General features: G+C 37.0%; 1 protein-coding gene across 1 annotated transcript in view; it reads right to left on the bottom strand.

Moving 5' to 3' along the window:
* Window positions 1-16,793, bottom strand: part of DNAH7 (dynein axonemal heavy chain 7) — a 248,183-nt gene that overhangs the window by 175,024 nt on the left and 56,366 nt on the right. The window contains exons 13-19 of the mRNA XM_065880632.1: window positions 15,207-15,479; window positions 14,108-14,235; window positions 11,760-11,838; window positions 8,224-8,448; window positions 6,210-6,356; window positions 3,496-4,181; window positions 1,129-1,315 (exon numbers count right to left, since the gene is read on the bottom strand). Of these exons, the coding sequence (XP_065736704.1) occupies window positions 1,129-1,315; window positions 3,496-4,181; window positions 6,210-6,356; window positions 8,224-8,448; window positions 11,760-11,838; window positions 14,108-14,235; window positions 15,207-15,479 (1,725 nt within the window). The remainder of the gene's footprint in view (window positions 1-1,128; window positions 1,316-3,495; window positions 4,182-6,209; window positions 6,357-8,223; window positions 8,449-11,759; window positions 11,839-14,107; window positions 14,236-15,206; window positions 15,480-16,793) is intronic.

Here is a 16,793-nt window from a genome sequence, read left to right on the forward strand (position 1 = left end):
CCGCTTCCAAACAAAAATGTATACATGTTTTAAGGGTTTTGCCCTGTTGTAAGGAAACAATATAAGAAAGGCTAAATTTATAAAACAAATTAATTAGAAATGTGTTACAAAGTGACTCACCAGTAGGCCCTTTAAATATGGAATTCCAGTGTGATTAATTCAAAAAAGTTTGGTTTATACAGAAGCTTTGTTTCAAGTATTATTACATAAAATGAAGTAAACTTATTAAATAAACAGACCCATGTCCATCTTATGGAATATTTTCCTATAAAATCATATAGTTGACATTGATACAGTATCATCAGTATTTAGGATTAGAGTCACAATTTTCAAAGTTTAAATAATAAAAATATGCATATTTCCATTTTAGGGTAGAAAAACTTCAAGATAATACTCTTCCTATCTTACAATATTGTATTTGATCAAAACACCAGTAGAGAAGTTTACATTCATTTAATGATATAATTTAATAGCTAATATTTCTTGTATTTTAATCTTAACTTCCACTAACACACAAACCACGCTTTGCAGGCAGTAAATAAATAAATGTCTTTTGAGCTGAACGAAAACCATACCTTTTTTGGTGTTACTGGTTTTTATTAAATTCCCTCCTTAACTTAAATTCTAAGTTCTCCACTGTACTTGTGTGGTGACTGATTGGTAGATTGCATTTTGTTTGTATTTATTGGGCTCTTTAAGTATATTTACCTTTGCAGCAGCTCTTCTTTTTTTTTTTTTGTCCCTACAGAGAAACTTGTTGATTGAGCAGTTGGCATGCTGACCTTTTCCCACCATGGCACATTTCAGTGGTGGTGCAGCCAGTAACATGGGGGCCAGAGAACAGACAGGACAGTGCGTGCTGAGCACACCGTCTTCCTACCAGAGCGTCCAGTAAGAACCACTGCTAGAACGACTATCATTAAGTAATGCAAATTCAATTTTGACCTTAATAAGTAATCAGGACAAAATACCTATTTTCCTTTTGATGTTTCTTGCTCCTGGGATTCTAAAATAATATCTGAAAAGAAGCCTACGTGGGAAAAAGACAATGGCTTATTTAGATTGTTTTGAACACAAAAATCATGTCACTTCAACAAAACAATCACATTCTCAGAGATTTTTACCTACCTGTACTACGCTTTTCATTATATCTCTCCATATTTTATCCACGGTTGTAAATCGTCTGCCTTCCTCAGGCATTTGAGACATAATGTCCGGAGAACTAAAAATGGGCTCTAAATACAGCCACGTGGCTTGGACCTTGAGCCATTCATCCAGAACCTCCTGAAGCAGCAGGAGTTTGCCCTCCCATTGCCTGAGAAGCAAAACACAGTGGCTCTTATCAACAGCAAACCAAGCAATGTTTCCGATGATAAAACTCAAAACCATGACTAGGCTGTCAATCTTATATGCAATGGTGTTATTCCAATTTCCATTCTTCTACCTACTAGCTTTGTTCTACAAAATCTGTCTCTAAATAATAGCATCAACGTTTATGCTAATACAGATATATACATGTTAGATGTACCTATCTACAAATGGGTTGGTTTCTGTATATCAGTAAACCTTTCTGCAATCCGATTCTATGGACAAAGGGTACAAACTGAGAAATGAGATTTTAGAGATACTAATGGTATTCTCAATCAAGGGCACTCGGAGCTTCTTAGGAAAGGTAATTGCATCCAAGATTTATTTCCTTTAACATTCTTATTTTTTCAGTTTTTAAAAACTTTGGGGCCATAAAGGCTTTATTTCCAGAATAAAATATTTCAATTCATAAGATATAACTGGCATTTAAAGAAAAATCTACATAATCTTAAATACACTAGTGTGGCATTCGTGAGAAGGAAGCATTTTTGAATTTACAATGAGTTATCAGTTTATTTCTAAATATGGAGAACAAAAACAACTTAACTTCCTCAAGAATAAATATTATAATTACAGCATAAACTGACAATTTTACAAGCACAGTTCTATGGTCTTTGCATGTATTTGCTCTATCCTCACAACAACCCAAGGAGGCAGAGTCCAGAGTGTTGTATCTTTTTACCAATAGGGAGACTAAGGTACATAGAGGTAAGTACCAGGTTCAAGCTCACTCAGCTAATAAACAATAGAGCCAGATTTGAACCCAGACCGCTGTAACCACTACACTATAAGAGATAACATAGCCATAAAGAAGAATGATTGGTTAATGGCAACAAAACTTAGAGATGGGATGGCTTTATGTGTAGATTCATACATTACTCGTCATTTATAATTTTAGATTGTTAAAACCAAGAAATGTATACAGGAGTTCAAAAAGTCGCCAGGCATTTTTAAATGTCTTTCTAAAATACCTTCCTTTCAATGTTCATCAATAAATGTGTCTTTCACACAGAGAAATGAACGCCTCTACTTCCTTCTGGTACTCTTCCCTCTTTCTCCATCTAACCCCTGACTAATGCAAAAAATTTCTCACTAGCTAATGATCTCATGAACAGTCCTTAAAAATAGAATCTAGATATACCACTTTCAGAGAAGTTCAAAAATTACTCTTGATGAGCACATTGGAGCAAGCTGGGCAGGAGGCACAGCAATCAAACACTGAGCCAACACCAACAGCTGAGCAAGCTCAGGTTTAGGATAATATATCAATAACCAGAGGCTGATATCACCAAGCAGGTAGCTTTCCCTCACCATGCAAATTCACACTGAAGTTGGTAGTCTGACTTGGATTTACTCTTTTTTTAAGATAAAATATAAGCTGCTTAAAACAAATCACAAAAAATTTAAAAACTGACAGGATGGGCTTCCCTGGTGGCGCAGTGGTTGAGAGTCCACCTGCCAATGCAGGGGACACGGGTTCGTGCCCCGGTCCGGGAGGATCCCACGTGCCATGGAGCGGCTGGGCCCGTGAGCCATGGCCGCTGAGCCTGCGCGTCCGGAGCCTGTGCTCCGCAACGGGAGAGGCCACAACAGTGAGAGGCCCGCGTACCGCAAAAAAAAAACTGACAGGATAAAGGTCAGATTTAGTTGGCTGCGTCAGACGCTCAAAATTCCAGACGAGAATCATAGTTTCATGCTTTTGCACTTATCTAGCCATCCTTTATGCATATGAGTGGAAATTACAATAGGCTTTGAGGAATCATCGACAACAAACTAATTAGTATATTTGGAAAACTACATTATCATCTTCAGTTTTACAGTTTATATGTTCTATAAACTGTGTTCATAGGCATGAGACTATTTTTGAGAGTCAAATGTATAAGATCAGATTGTGGGCAATAAAAATGAATATCTGGAAGCTGACTGTCTACTACCTTTGTTATGAATATACATGACAGCAAAAGGATCAGGACTCTTCCAAAAGCAATAAAGGTTATCATTGCTTACAATACACTATTTAACATATTAAGCATAAAGTACAGAATCAATTTTTAAGAACTGGATATGACATATGAGTGATAATTTTGGTAACATAGTATAAACACTGTCATATAAATAACACTTTACCTCATTTGTTTCTCATAGGGTTTAATGAAAGGAGACCCTCGCATAGTTTGTGTCTTAATAATATGGTCATCCAACAACATCTGAATTTCATCAACTGATGACAAAATAAATGTCCCACTTTCTCTATAAGGAAGAATGACAAATTCCACTGCATCCCATTCATTAATCATCTTCTCCATGGCCTTTTCGAGAGAATATTCTTTGCTAGCTGCTTCACTAATACCTTCAAACCTATCTAAGTATGGTTCCAGATTCATATCTAAAAAAGAGAAGACAGTGGAATCATCTGCTGGCTCCAGGGGGTAACCAACGATGCTGGACATGGCCTCCCAGTGCCTGGGGCGCAAACCAGGATTACAAATCACTTGAATGAGAGGAATGTGCTGCTTGAAATCTTCCACCTTTGCTCTTACTTTTTTTGTCATTGCCAATGCATTTGGAGAATCATGGAAGGTTTTCTCCAGCTTATACAGTCCTCTCCAGTAATTTCCAACTTCTGTTTCTATTTGGTCTGGATTCACCTTGTGATACGGTCCTTCTGTCCATGCCCTGTGTTTGGTGCTAAATTCTACAACAGTTTCATAGAGACGAAGATAAGGGTTCAAACCATCTTGGATTTTTTTACGTTGAGGATATATTGATGGTAGCCAACCAAACGCCTCCTCCTCAGCATTAAGCTGCTCGATCTGGAAGGACAAGTATTAAGTATGTTATTCTGAAAGTGAATGATATTCAAAATAAAGTTTTAAAAAATATTTATATCAAATGTGACCAAAAAAACCTCTCATTAATCCCTAAAGTTAAATTAGGCCATAACTAGAAAAACTGAGCAGTGATCTTTTTTCCTATTTGCTTTATTTTGTTTATTTTTGTTGTTCCTATTTCTTTTTTATTACAGTTTCCAGAGAAAAATGACTGGTTAAGTTAGTTAAAATAGTAAATTTATATATATAAAAAGTCTCTGCCCATCCAGATATACTGAGGATATAGCTTCATTTATTTTATTTTATTTTATTTATTTATTTTTTTTTTGCAGTACGTGGGCCTCTCACTGTTGTGGCCTCTCCCGTTGAGGAGCACAGGCTCCGGACGCAAGGCTCAGAGGCCATGGCTCATGGGCCCAGCCGCTCCGCGGCATGGGATCTTCCCGGACCGGGGCACGAACCCGTGTCCCCTGCATCGGCAGGCGGACTCTCAACCACTGCGCCACCAGGGAAGCCCTAGCTTCATTTATTAACTCACAAGAACTTAATTACTTTTTAAAAAATTTATTTATTTATTTTTGGCTGCATTGGGTCTTTGTTGCTGCGCGCGGGCTTTCTCTAGTTGTGGCGAGCGGGGGCTACTCTTAGTTGTGGTGCGTGGGCTTCTCATTGCAGTGGCTTCTGTTTGTTGCAGAGCACGGGCTCTAGGTGCACGGGTTTCAGTAGTTGTGGCACGCAGCTCAGTAGCTGTGGCCCACAGGTTCTAGAGCGCAGGCTCAGTAATTGTGGCCCACAGGCTTAGCTGCTCCGTGGTATGTGGGATCTTTCCAGACCAGGGCTCGAACCCCTGTCCCCTGCACTGGCAGGCGGATTCTTAACCACTGTGTCACCAAGTAAGTCCCAAGAACTTAATTACTTTTAATAAACACAGCATTGTGTTAGATACTGTGGAAAATAGAAAAAAGTATATTGCAAAGTACCAATTCCAAGAGTCAGTAATCCAGATGAGGAGTTAGATACCAATTATTTAATAATATAAGGCAACAGAAGAGATGTGTTAGAGCAGTAGCCATTTAATATAAAATGAATGGTGTACTTTTAAAAATGCTATCACTCAGAGACAAGAGAGCCTGCTGAAGTAGCGCAATCACAGATGCTAGAGAAGCTACAACCAGGGCTGGGTCTTGAAGGTAAGTAGGATAAGAGACACAAGGAAAGCATTAATTTCCTCTTAGATTAGTAGTGAAGTTGTGAGGATATGGGAGATGTAGATGAGAAATCTATAGAATTGAAAAGAGTGAGATAGATATGTAAATTATGTAGATTACTTAAAATTTCAGTGGCATCAGGTTTAAAAAATCTACAATTTCTCTTGTCTCAACATACATTTACATATCTGAGATTATTATAAACTATTTAATTACCTGAACAAAGATATTAAAATCTTACAATATATAAAAAGTGGTAGAGCATCATAATATGGTCTGTTTTCATATTTCCCCTTTTTATAAAAAACGCAATTAAAAATTTCAAACTTCTAACATGGCAAAGAGTATGGCTTTTTCCCACCCAGCTGCTTCTAATGAGACCACTGATTTCTGAAATAGCGGTACTGGGAACAAAGTAGCTTGATGGGAGAAAATAATGGACCTAATTTAAAAACACAGCCACCAAATCTAAGCTGGCTTCCATGGAGGTGGGAAATCTAAACAGTAACCAGGTATTGTCACATAACGTAAATGATCAAGATTAAAAAGCAGGTGCAGATATAACTCTATCTTTAAAAGATGAAGGCCACTGAAATGTTATTACTACCAATAGAAAACAGCAATGCTGCTCCCTCCTTGAAGCATGTCTATAAAATCTATTGGTGCCATTCATATTCATCTCTAATTAAATGTAGTTTAACTCTTTTATTTGAATCCATTTCTTAAAGGTGAATACCCAATACAAATTCAAATGCTCATTCTGTTGAACTAATTCATCCTATTAAGAATTTTAAAATTATACCTTGTCTGCTGCTAAATCCAACTTTCCATTCAGTGTCTGAGCCTTTTTCAGGTACCGCTGTATATCTTGAAGATCTCCAAATGAGTAGAATTCTTCTGACTGTTTAGCATAACTCTGCAATTCCTCCACAAACCGTTCACACCGTAACTGATAAAAACAATTATTTTCGTTACTATTTTTAAGAGTAAAAACCCCTAGGCATCAAGAGAAAATTTTAGAATTTGTAAGGATTGTCAGAATTATTATTATTATATTCTGTCACTGGCAAAATATGAAGAAAGGGATGATCTTGAAGATGACTGGGATTCAAAATATACAGAATTTTTAAGAGTTGGGATTTAAGATTAATGGATTAAGATTCCTATAATTCACAAATTAGAGAAAGTTTACCCTTGTATTATCAAGGTAGGAAGTTCTAATAAAATGAATAAGAATGTGCTAAACAATGGTATTTCTTTAGTATGCTAATGAAATACGATCACTTGAAAAAATCTCACAATAATCAAGTATGAGGCTAACAGTGAACTCCAATTTTTTTTTAAGGCCTGTAAAGGTAGCATTTTTACAAACAACTGGAAAAAACTGAATTTCTTTAATTGCGTTCTGATATTCAGGTATCTCTTCAATCAGCAATGCTAAAACAAAGGATTCCAAAGTTATTTTTCTTGTCCCATGGGCTCTCTTCACAGGAAATAAAAGAAATAAATCCAGATTTAAAAGCCGAAAAACGAAACCCTGCCAGTATAAAACAGGTGTGTGGTTTTTTTTTTTTAATGAGAAAGGCTTCTTACGAAATTGTCATTGGTAAGGCATTCCACATTAAATGGCTCTTGAAAAAACAGCTCTGAATAAAATATTCGGAAGTCAAATCCAGGTTATTCAAAAATAGATTTTATAGATTATCTAGGTTGATTTCTGTCCTCTTTGGTTTTCTGGCCAATTTATTGCTCTGGCCCAGTGGGGGAAGGAAAATGAGAGGACAAATTCATTAACATTATGTGTAGTTTGTAGAATGGTATACATTACAACGAAGTATAGCTAATTCTGGGCCACCTAGTGACTTCCTAAGGGTCTATTATATTGTAGCATAAGCATCATATACTCACGATGCTTTCTACAGGTTCTAAAAATTTCTGAAATGGCCTAAACATAAAACAGAAATATAGACTTAAATATAGACTTATAGTTTAAAATGAAGGGTTTTTTTTGTTTTGTTTTAAGTCTATAATTTATTCTGCAAACAACATATGCTGAAAATGAGACAGCCCTGTCATCAAGGAGCTGACCAACTAATGGGGAGATGGAAATAATAACATAATGATCAGATAATTAGCCCGGTGCAGGTGTGTTAAAAGTGTCATGGGAGCAGAGGAGAAGCAGTACTGAGGTCTGACTGAAAGGGCTTCTCAGAAAGTCAGCTGACTTTGCTAGATAGACAGGCGGGGCGGCAGGTCACTCCAGAGAGAATGGAGAGAGCAGGTAAGAGATGAGAGGTGTAGGAGAGCGGGGACCAGAAGTTGCTCAGGGTTACTGAAGAGTCAAGAGCAAGAAGTGGGGAGAGGTAGGAGGTGAGCCTGGACAGGTAGATGGGGGGGATCACACACCATCTTATACGTAGGACACACACACCAAAGGTTCAAGTCACGGAACGTTACAGTGGTGGTTCTGGGCACGGTACTTAGGCAAGTTGGTGATTATGAGGTGTGAAGGCTCACCTCACCAAGGGAGCTTTGACCTTAATAAAAAATAAACTCAAGACAGTACTATAAACCGTATAAGATAAATACTATTCTTATTAATGCTCATTTGTGGGCAATATATTCAAATGTTTTCTCCCTTGAAAAATGAAGAAATGATGGCACATCCATCCATTATGTGTCCTATCCTCTACTAAGACTTATGAGAGGAGAGGGCTAAGATATACTATCTGTGAAATAGAGGAGCTGACATTGCTATGTAAGAAGTTAAATATTTCCAGAAAGTGAAAATAATTTAAAATATCCATGATTCCCACCTTAAGACCTTCTTGATATTGTTCTGTTTTCTCCTTAATGATCTTCCTGTGTTCGTCAAAAATTTCATCCATTCTTCCATACCACTGGAAGAGATTATTATTTAGCCTGATGTCTGCTGGAGAAAAGTTGGTACACTCAATGAGGAAGGCGAGGCAGTTTTTAGAATCCACCAATCTCCGTCCCAGTTCAATCATATCAACTGTCTCTACTTTCTGAATATAAGCCTGAGGGAAAACAAAAATTACAGATGGCATTTTAAGGAACAGCTCATGTCAAAAAATAGCCTGTAGAAATACACTGCATAAATATGTACAGACTTGTTAGAAGTATAGACTTTTGGTTCCAAATAGGGGACTGCAGCACAGTCTGCTTCTCATCCATCCTGAAAACCTTTACTGACAGAGCAGGGTGAAAACCAGAAATACTGAACAACACACAAAGAGCACTGGAAAACCAAACGATGCTATGGTTCTCTGGAATATAAGAAGCAGATGCTGAGTGATATCATTTATTCTTTCAGAAGAGCATTTCGGGCACCTATTATGTGCCTGATACTGTGCCAGGTGCTGGCAATACAGTGTGACAGAAACAGACCTGGGCTTTGTCCTCAGACAGCTTATAGTTTAGTGGAGGGGACAGTTAGTCAAATAACCACCAAAACAAATGTAAAATTGCAAACTTGCAACAGACACCAGTGCTGCAACACTTTCCTTAGTTATAAAACTAAAATATAACTGCAGAGAAATTTAACAAGGAAGGTGCTAAATCTATGAGGAAGACTACAGTACTTTATTGAAGGACATTTTAAAAGTACCAAATAAATATGGAAACCCACGGTAAAACATAATATTATAAGATGTAAATTCTCCTCCCACCAGTCTAGAAAGTCAATGCAATTTCAATCAAAATTGCAATGGCATTTAAAAAAAACTAAATTTGATGTAATTTTAAAAGTCTCTGAAAGTACTCAAGAGTAGGCAAAGATTATCATGAAAAAGGAAAACGATCGAGACTAGCCCAGCTAAATAGCAAAATACACTATATAGATGCAATAATTTAAACCGTTCCTGTTCTGGCTCAGGAGTAGAGAATGGAACAGAACAGAGTTTAGAAATAGATCCAAGTACAAATGGAAATTTAGTGTTGAAAGAGAGGCATTTCAAATCAGGAGTGAAATGACAGATCATTTAATAAACTGTACTGAAGTAATTGGCTATTGATTTTGGAAGAAAGTAAGAGCCCTATTTACTTAGTAGAAGTACAGAGAAGGTATACTGTTAAGTGAATAAAATAATTTGCAGGAGTAATGATTCTGTTTTTGCAAAGACAAAGCTCTGTGTGTGTGTGAGTGGGTGAATATATAGGTGTGTGTGTATGTGTGTGTGTACACATGCACATGGAGGTGCCCATGTGTATGGACATATATACATGTAGCTCTCTCAAACCTCTTTTGAAACATACTAATTTATGCATATATCTTAATAATATAAATTCTGAAAGAAACCTGCTACCCCACTGAAAAATGAGAAAACTGCCAATTACTTGTACCTATCTGTGTTTACCTTCCCTGTTATACCCCACACCTCCCTGTCTATGAAGTAAATGCTTCTTTTCTTAATGCTTTTAAAGTTCTTTTAAATCTCTAATAACCACCTCTCTCTGGCTCTCCCTTTTCATCACTCTCCCTAGTGCCATATATACACATAAGTTTGGAAAGAACCATTACCCCAAAAAAAGGAATTATGGAAAAAGAGGAACTTTTACTTTGTACAGTTCCATATTGTTTAAATTTTCACTTTTGTAATTAAAAAGATAAAAAGGACATTGCCTTAAAAGCTTTCATTGATATGTCATTCTAATTAGGATGTTTTTCTGTTGCAAATCCAAACAGTGATCTAAGTGAAAATACATTTTTGTAATTTGGTTAATCAGCTTTTTATGTAGTCAAACAACTGCATTTTTATTTCCTCTTACTGATAAAAAAATGACTAATGTCTGTATTGAATAAACTGAGAAGATATTTATGCCCTTACAAGAATAAACTTTTTCAAGATACAGAAATATTTTAAATATTAGGTAATGAATCCTATTTGCTAATTCTGTGAAATGTTTCTATGAACAATAGAAATTCACACTAAATAACTCCAAATTCCTAAATACTTCCAGTGATGGTTAAGAGGGTAAATAAATAACACTCTTCATACTCAGTATTCATTTTTTTCAAAGGAATTTCCAGCTATGGAACTCTCCAGCTACCTTTCAAATCATCCATAATCAAAGTATCACTCGATGTTCTATAATAACTCATGTAAAATATAAAAAATTCTAAAAAGGATATCATAGGTTTGTTTGTATTTGATACACACACATACACATAAATTCACATGTTAAGAACCCCAATCCAAGTACAAATACTTTAAAGGACATAGAACCCTTTAGAGGCTGATATGTAAAATTTGGTTCTAGTGATTTTCACAAATTTTTCTTTAAGTGAATAATTTAACGTACGTAATCATTTGAACACCTTTTGTAATTTCCTACCTATACAAAGTTTTGAATGATTTAACATGTTTTGCTGGGTTTGCTTAAATATTTTAAAATCTAGGAACACAAGGGTTCTATTTTGGATCTTCAGATTGCTAGAAAAGGAAAAAGAAGATCCTGTAAAAGTGTAATGTTGTAAGAATGGAAAAGGAACAAAATAACTGGATGATTAACCAGGTGTTTTATATTATTTTATTACCATCAGGTAGACTTCAAGCAGAGGCAACAAGAAAAATGATGCAAGACTTCTCTAATATTTTTAGTACCATAAGTCCTATGCTCAAAACACTTTTCAGCAAACTACCACAGAAATGTCTAATATATAATAAAAGCCTATCAAAAACAAAATAAAATATTACTTAAGGATTAAATATTTGTTGATTAAAAAAATGAAGGATGACTGCATATCTCAGGTTGCCCAAGACAGTCCTGGTTTATGCCTGTTGGCATGGTAACAATTATTAATAGTGCTCTCAAAAAGATTCTTGTAGACAACTGCATTAATAACTCCAATACTTCACCTCTCCCACTGTCTGTCCTTGTAGTGTCCTCTCACTGGCTCTGTGGCCATTTTGGTCAACAGGCTATTCGCTAATGTGACACAAGCAGAAACTTGAAAAGCATTTGTACAATTGGGCTTGCTTTTGTGCCTCTACCATACCATGAAGACATGCCCAGGTGAGCCTGTTGAAGTTTGAGAGACAAGCGAAGCAGAGTCAAGCTTCTGAAGCTAATTACACTAGTCAACCCAGCTGAGAACTAGCTGATATGATTGAGTCCAGAAGAACCATCTAGGAGGAGTGTCCAGCCTGAATCACCAAACTTCACACTCATGAGGGGTGTGTGTGTGTGTAACTTACTATTTTAAGCCTCTGTTTTAACTTTTGGAGCGATTTGTTATTGTATTATTATGTCAATAATTATAAAAGCTGGGGAAAAAAGAAAAACAACTTACTTACACACACGACTACACAGAGCTTATAAACAATACCTTCATTTCCATCAGTTCTGCTGTATTTGGAGGAGTGCTAAGAGCCTTTTCAGATATCTTCTCAAATTCCTCACATAATCTGAAACACCAGACAAAACCCATCTTCTATAATGAAATTTTATTCCTAAATATATTCCTGTGTACTATTTTAATGTTCTATTACATGAAAAATACAGTCAGATTACGTTACCTATATGACATCTAATTAATTAAAAGCAAATTTGTGCTCATTTACTCATTCATTCAATACACATTTAATGATGATCTATTCCATTCCCAACTACAGTAATAAGTGACGGAGGTACACAAATGTGTAAGATGCAATAATGGTTCTCAAGCAGTTCACAATCCAGTATGGAGAGCAAGACTATGAACAATCATTTCCAACCTAGAGTTTTAAGGGCTCTACCAGAGATTTAGTTGAGATGGCACAAAAAGTTGGTCTACTTGGAAGGCATGGTTAAAATGGGCCTGTGTGCTCAGAAACTTCTGGTAATACGCAAATACTTCCTACGGATTTAGGTTGTGGGCAATATAAACAATGAACTTACTATGGGATTTTTAAAAAAGAGTAGTGAGAGCTAAGGAAGTTCAGATAACATCTGCAGAAATTTCTTCAAGAAGATTGGCTGTGAGGTGAAGGAGAGGGAATGGATGGTGATGATGTTGGGTTGAAGTGGAGGGTTGGAGGACGGAAGAGGGTTTTGACCGTGTTTGTAAATTTCAGAGGCAGAATCCACAGTGAAGGAGAGATTTAAAACGAGACACAGAGGGGACGACTAGTAGAGCCAGGTCCAGAGGGATGGGAGGCAAGGGGGCTGAGCTCATAGGTAGAGACGAGAACAGTGAGTGGCTGACAGACTCTTGACCTCTGAGAATGTGGGGAGGCAGATAGGGAGGGGTTCGTAGAGAGGTGAGATGAGACATGTAAGGGCAAGGAGTTGAGGGCATTTGTATCTAGTGGTTCCTATAACAGTCCTGGTATATCCTCTATACAGCCAGTGAGTCTGGTGAGAGGCATAGTTAAGAGAAAAGGGGAAAAAGTAGAACTGGCATGAGCTCTGGGGGCAGCTAAGAGGCAGGGAAATAGTTATGAAATTAAAGCAAATATTTCACTCAGCATGAAATGCTGTAAATAAAAGACATTTCACTATTCTTCCAGTACTTTTAGAGGAAAAGGTGTTTCTCAGATAAGCCTCCCGAGTCCTAACCCTTTTCCACGTGGTGCCTCCCTCTTCAGCCTCCCCCGCTCACAGTATCCGTGAGAGCAACACAACCCACTCCTTGTTCTTGGAATACACCATGCCATTTTCATACCTATCTCACTCCCTTCTACATATTATTTCCTCTAACTGGAATTATTTCACCCACATCATTCACCTGGCGGACTCCTACTCATCCTTCAAAATGAATTCCTACATCACCTCCTCTTTGCTGACTTCCCTGATTTCCCCCCTCTCCTCCAAACCTCACCCTGAAAGGAAATTAATCACTTCCTTCTCTACTGTTCTATTCTGTGGTTCAGGACAGAACTTATGGCACCCTGTTGTAATTTACTGAATTGGATGCCTATTTCTCCTTCTACAATGTAACTTCCTTCAGGGATTTTTTTCATATTCAGTCCAAGTCTCTAGTGCTGTATCTGACGTATGGTAGGTAAATGAAGCTCCCTCCAGGCTTCTTACAGGCTAAAAGAAATATCTTTTTAATGCTTTTTCCCTAACACTATAATTATAAAAAATTCTGATGATTTGGGGGTTTTATTCCATGTAACTGATAGCAGAAAAGAGGTTTCTGGAGCCACACTATCACCAGTGCTAGAAAACTAACTACACTTCTTGTCTTAAACAGGTATTCTGCTTCACACATTAGCATTCTGTAAGTTTACTTAACATGAGTCAGTTTTCCTAAAAATCTCCAGATCGGACAACAAATGAGTTTGTAGTTAAGGTAATGTGTTACCATGGCCTTGAAGGGTAATTACAGTAAAATGATGTTCCAGATTTGAGATCCTTGACAACTACTGTGTATATCCACTGTGAAAACTCACTTTGTGTATTGATTACACAAACTTAAAAATCTGAAGTTAGATAATGTCCACCTGACTTATACAAAAAAATGCAAACACATTTTAACACCACCCTAATTCAGACAACTGGGAAGGCACATTCATGGTGAAAAAATACTAAAAATCACAAAATAACACTTACAGCCAAGTTGAAATAAGTTTGGCTTTATCTTTTCTGTCATTTACGACACTGCTCTAATCCATTACTTTAGTTGAGTGACAGTTGATTCTATTTAATTCCTCCACCCGCCAAAATAAAAATATAATATTAAATAAATACCTTGTATTTACTTCCTGATGGTCTCTGAACATTTTAGCTATAAGTTTTCCACAAATAATATCTGCTCGCTTCACCAAAGTTCTGATTAATTCCTCACAGCGCATTTCAAACATTCCTAAACGAATAGTCTGCAATGTTAGGTATTAAAAGTTTAATAAACATGAAATGATGTAAATGATTCCCACAATTTTGCTTTTTTCCATAATATTAATTTGTGTGTGTATGATCTAATACAACTGAGTTTTTTATTTTAATATGATGCAGGCAGGGTTTTGCAAATACTCTTTTATATTTTACCACTATCTTCTGCGTGAATCTCCTTGAACAGTGTATCTTGGAAGCCAGTTCTATTTCAGGACAATAATTGATACAAAAACTTTGGAGAATTGAGTTATTGCTACATAGATAGTGGGATTTAAATGTTATACTTTCTCTGTACAAAAAAGTAATGCATGGTCATGGTGGTAATTTGGGAAAATATAAAAAAGGACAAATGAAGAAAATGTTTAATTACCAGTCTCCTACTAAACAGAAGTAACCACATTTTGGTATAATTACCATATTTTCCAAAGGATTTGTACACACCAAAGCAAAAAAAAACAAATAGTTCTTGATATTTTTGAGGGGCCAAGTTAAAATAAATTACTTAAAAGTCAGGCTTAGGGCTTCCCTGGTGGCGCAGTGGTTGAGAGTCCGCCTGCCAATGCAGGGAATGTGGGTTCGTGCCCCGGTCCGGGAAGATCCCACATGCCGCAGAGCGGCTAGGCCCGTGAGCCATGGCCGCTAAGCCTGCGCGTCCGGAGCCTGTGCTCCGCAACGGGACAGGCCACAACAGCGAGAGGCCCGTGTACCGCAAAAAAAAAAAGTCAGCCTTATAGGGTACACCTTCAGCTCTATGAACATAAGAACTATGTGTTTTGTCTCCCTCTGCATAGCCAGGGCTTACCACAATGCCTGGCACATAAAAAGGCCCAACAAACAGTTTTCTGTTAATGAAAATGGTCTAATTCTTTCACTGTATGGTCTAGAAATACATCCTAATAAAACTGGGAAAAGATCACTAGGTACAAAGAACAGTTGTACAAAATGGGTCATTTACCTTTCTAGATGTGTACTGTATATCCTCTATGAGTTTTTGGTACCTGTGAATTTCTTGTATTATTTTCTCATAATTATGATTTTCTGCAAGGAAAGCATCAGCATCTTGCTCAGCTTTTTTGGTAATTAAAAAATCATACTTGTCATAGAGTCTGAGGTGCTCATTCAGTGCCATGCTCTCACATACAACCACCTCCTTAATCTTTTCTTTGTGAGCTTCAACAACTTCCTTCAGAATTATCGGCTTCAAAGTTGTTGGTTGAGACTTACTAGCCTAAACAAAGGAATAAAAACAATATGAGTTATTTAAAATACTTTAAATTAAGGTAACCATATCATTCGGCTTTGTAAAAATGCCCATCTTACCATATTGTCTTTTTTAATTTATTCACAAGTTCCCTTGGATTTTCTAATCTATATCTGTAGAGAGTCTAATTTTAAATCTCTAGGTTTCATATGTTTTGTTTTTCTTAGAGGCTACCTGGAGTGTTTTGTTTTTCTGTATGGAGGAAAGAGCAGTCAATTGAGAACATACACAAAATAAGAGTTGGAATATCAAAACAGCAAAATCCATGTTTTATTTGTACAGTTGTATATGCCAGCTTAAAAGGTAGCACTTGCATCACACATTATTTAAAAAAAATAAGTCAGCTCAGTGTCATATGATCACAGTCTTTGATCACAGTCACAGCCCTTCTTCACCTTGAGGAGTAATGTATGTAGAACAAAGAAGCATTGCTTACTCATTCGCTGACCTCTGAGCTTTCAGAGGTCAGTGTGAACAGCAACCAGAACAGACTAAAATCCCTAGTTGCAAAATTTGCATTCTGCTACCACCATTAGAATAATGTGGGCAAGAATGTATCAGACAACAATTTTAAATAAGCAAACAAACCTCAACAACTTGTCTCCTTCTCTTTTTGAATAAGAGGACAAGTAAATGTGCATATATGGTTTATTATCTTGAACCAAGTTACACTTAAAAAATATATATGGGGCTTCCCCGGTGGAGCAGTGGTTGAGGGTCCACCTGTCGATGCAGGGGACACGGGTTCATGCTCCGGTCCGGCAAGATCCCACATGTTGTGGAGTGGCTGGGCCCGTGAGCCATGGCCGCTGAGCCTGTGCGTCCGGAGCCTGTGCTCCGCAAAGGGAGAGGCCACAACAGTGAGAGGCCCGTGTACTGCAAAAAAAAAAAAAAAATATATATATATATATATATATATAGTCTCTACCTGTTGTCCAGAAAAAGGGATTTTTAACTGTAACAAACAAAAATCATTGCCAGTAGTGAATATTCTACAGCTTTCAAATTGAGAATATGAAAGGATTCCTTAGAGAACTGGATAATTTGTTCAGGTATCCAGGATGCATTTGTCCGCTGTGCCCCCTAGTGGACATTTCAGGAAATCACACTTTTTCAGAACTAGATACTTCATGACTACATTAGTGAATCCCACCATCATCACCACTACCTCACCCCCAGGGCACAGCAGATGTTTGGTGTCATCTTTTTTGAAAAAGAACTTTAGGATAAAGCAATATGTATTACGTACTGCAATGTGAAATTGTTGGATCTAATGTGAAG

This window comes from Phocoena phocoena, chromosome 7 (genome assembly GCF_963924675.1).
Source record: "Phocoena phocoena chromosome 7, mPhoPho1.1, whole genome shotgun sequence".
In the NCBI taxonomy this organism is placed as follows: Eukaryota; Metazoa; Chordata; class Mammalia; order Artiodactyla; family Phocoenidae; genus Phocoena; species Phocoena phocoena.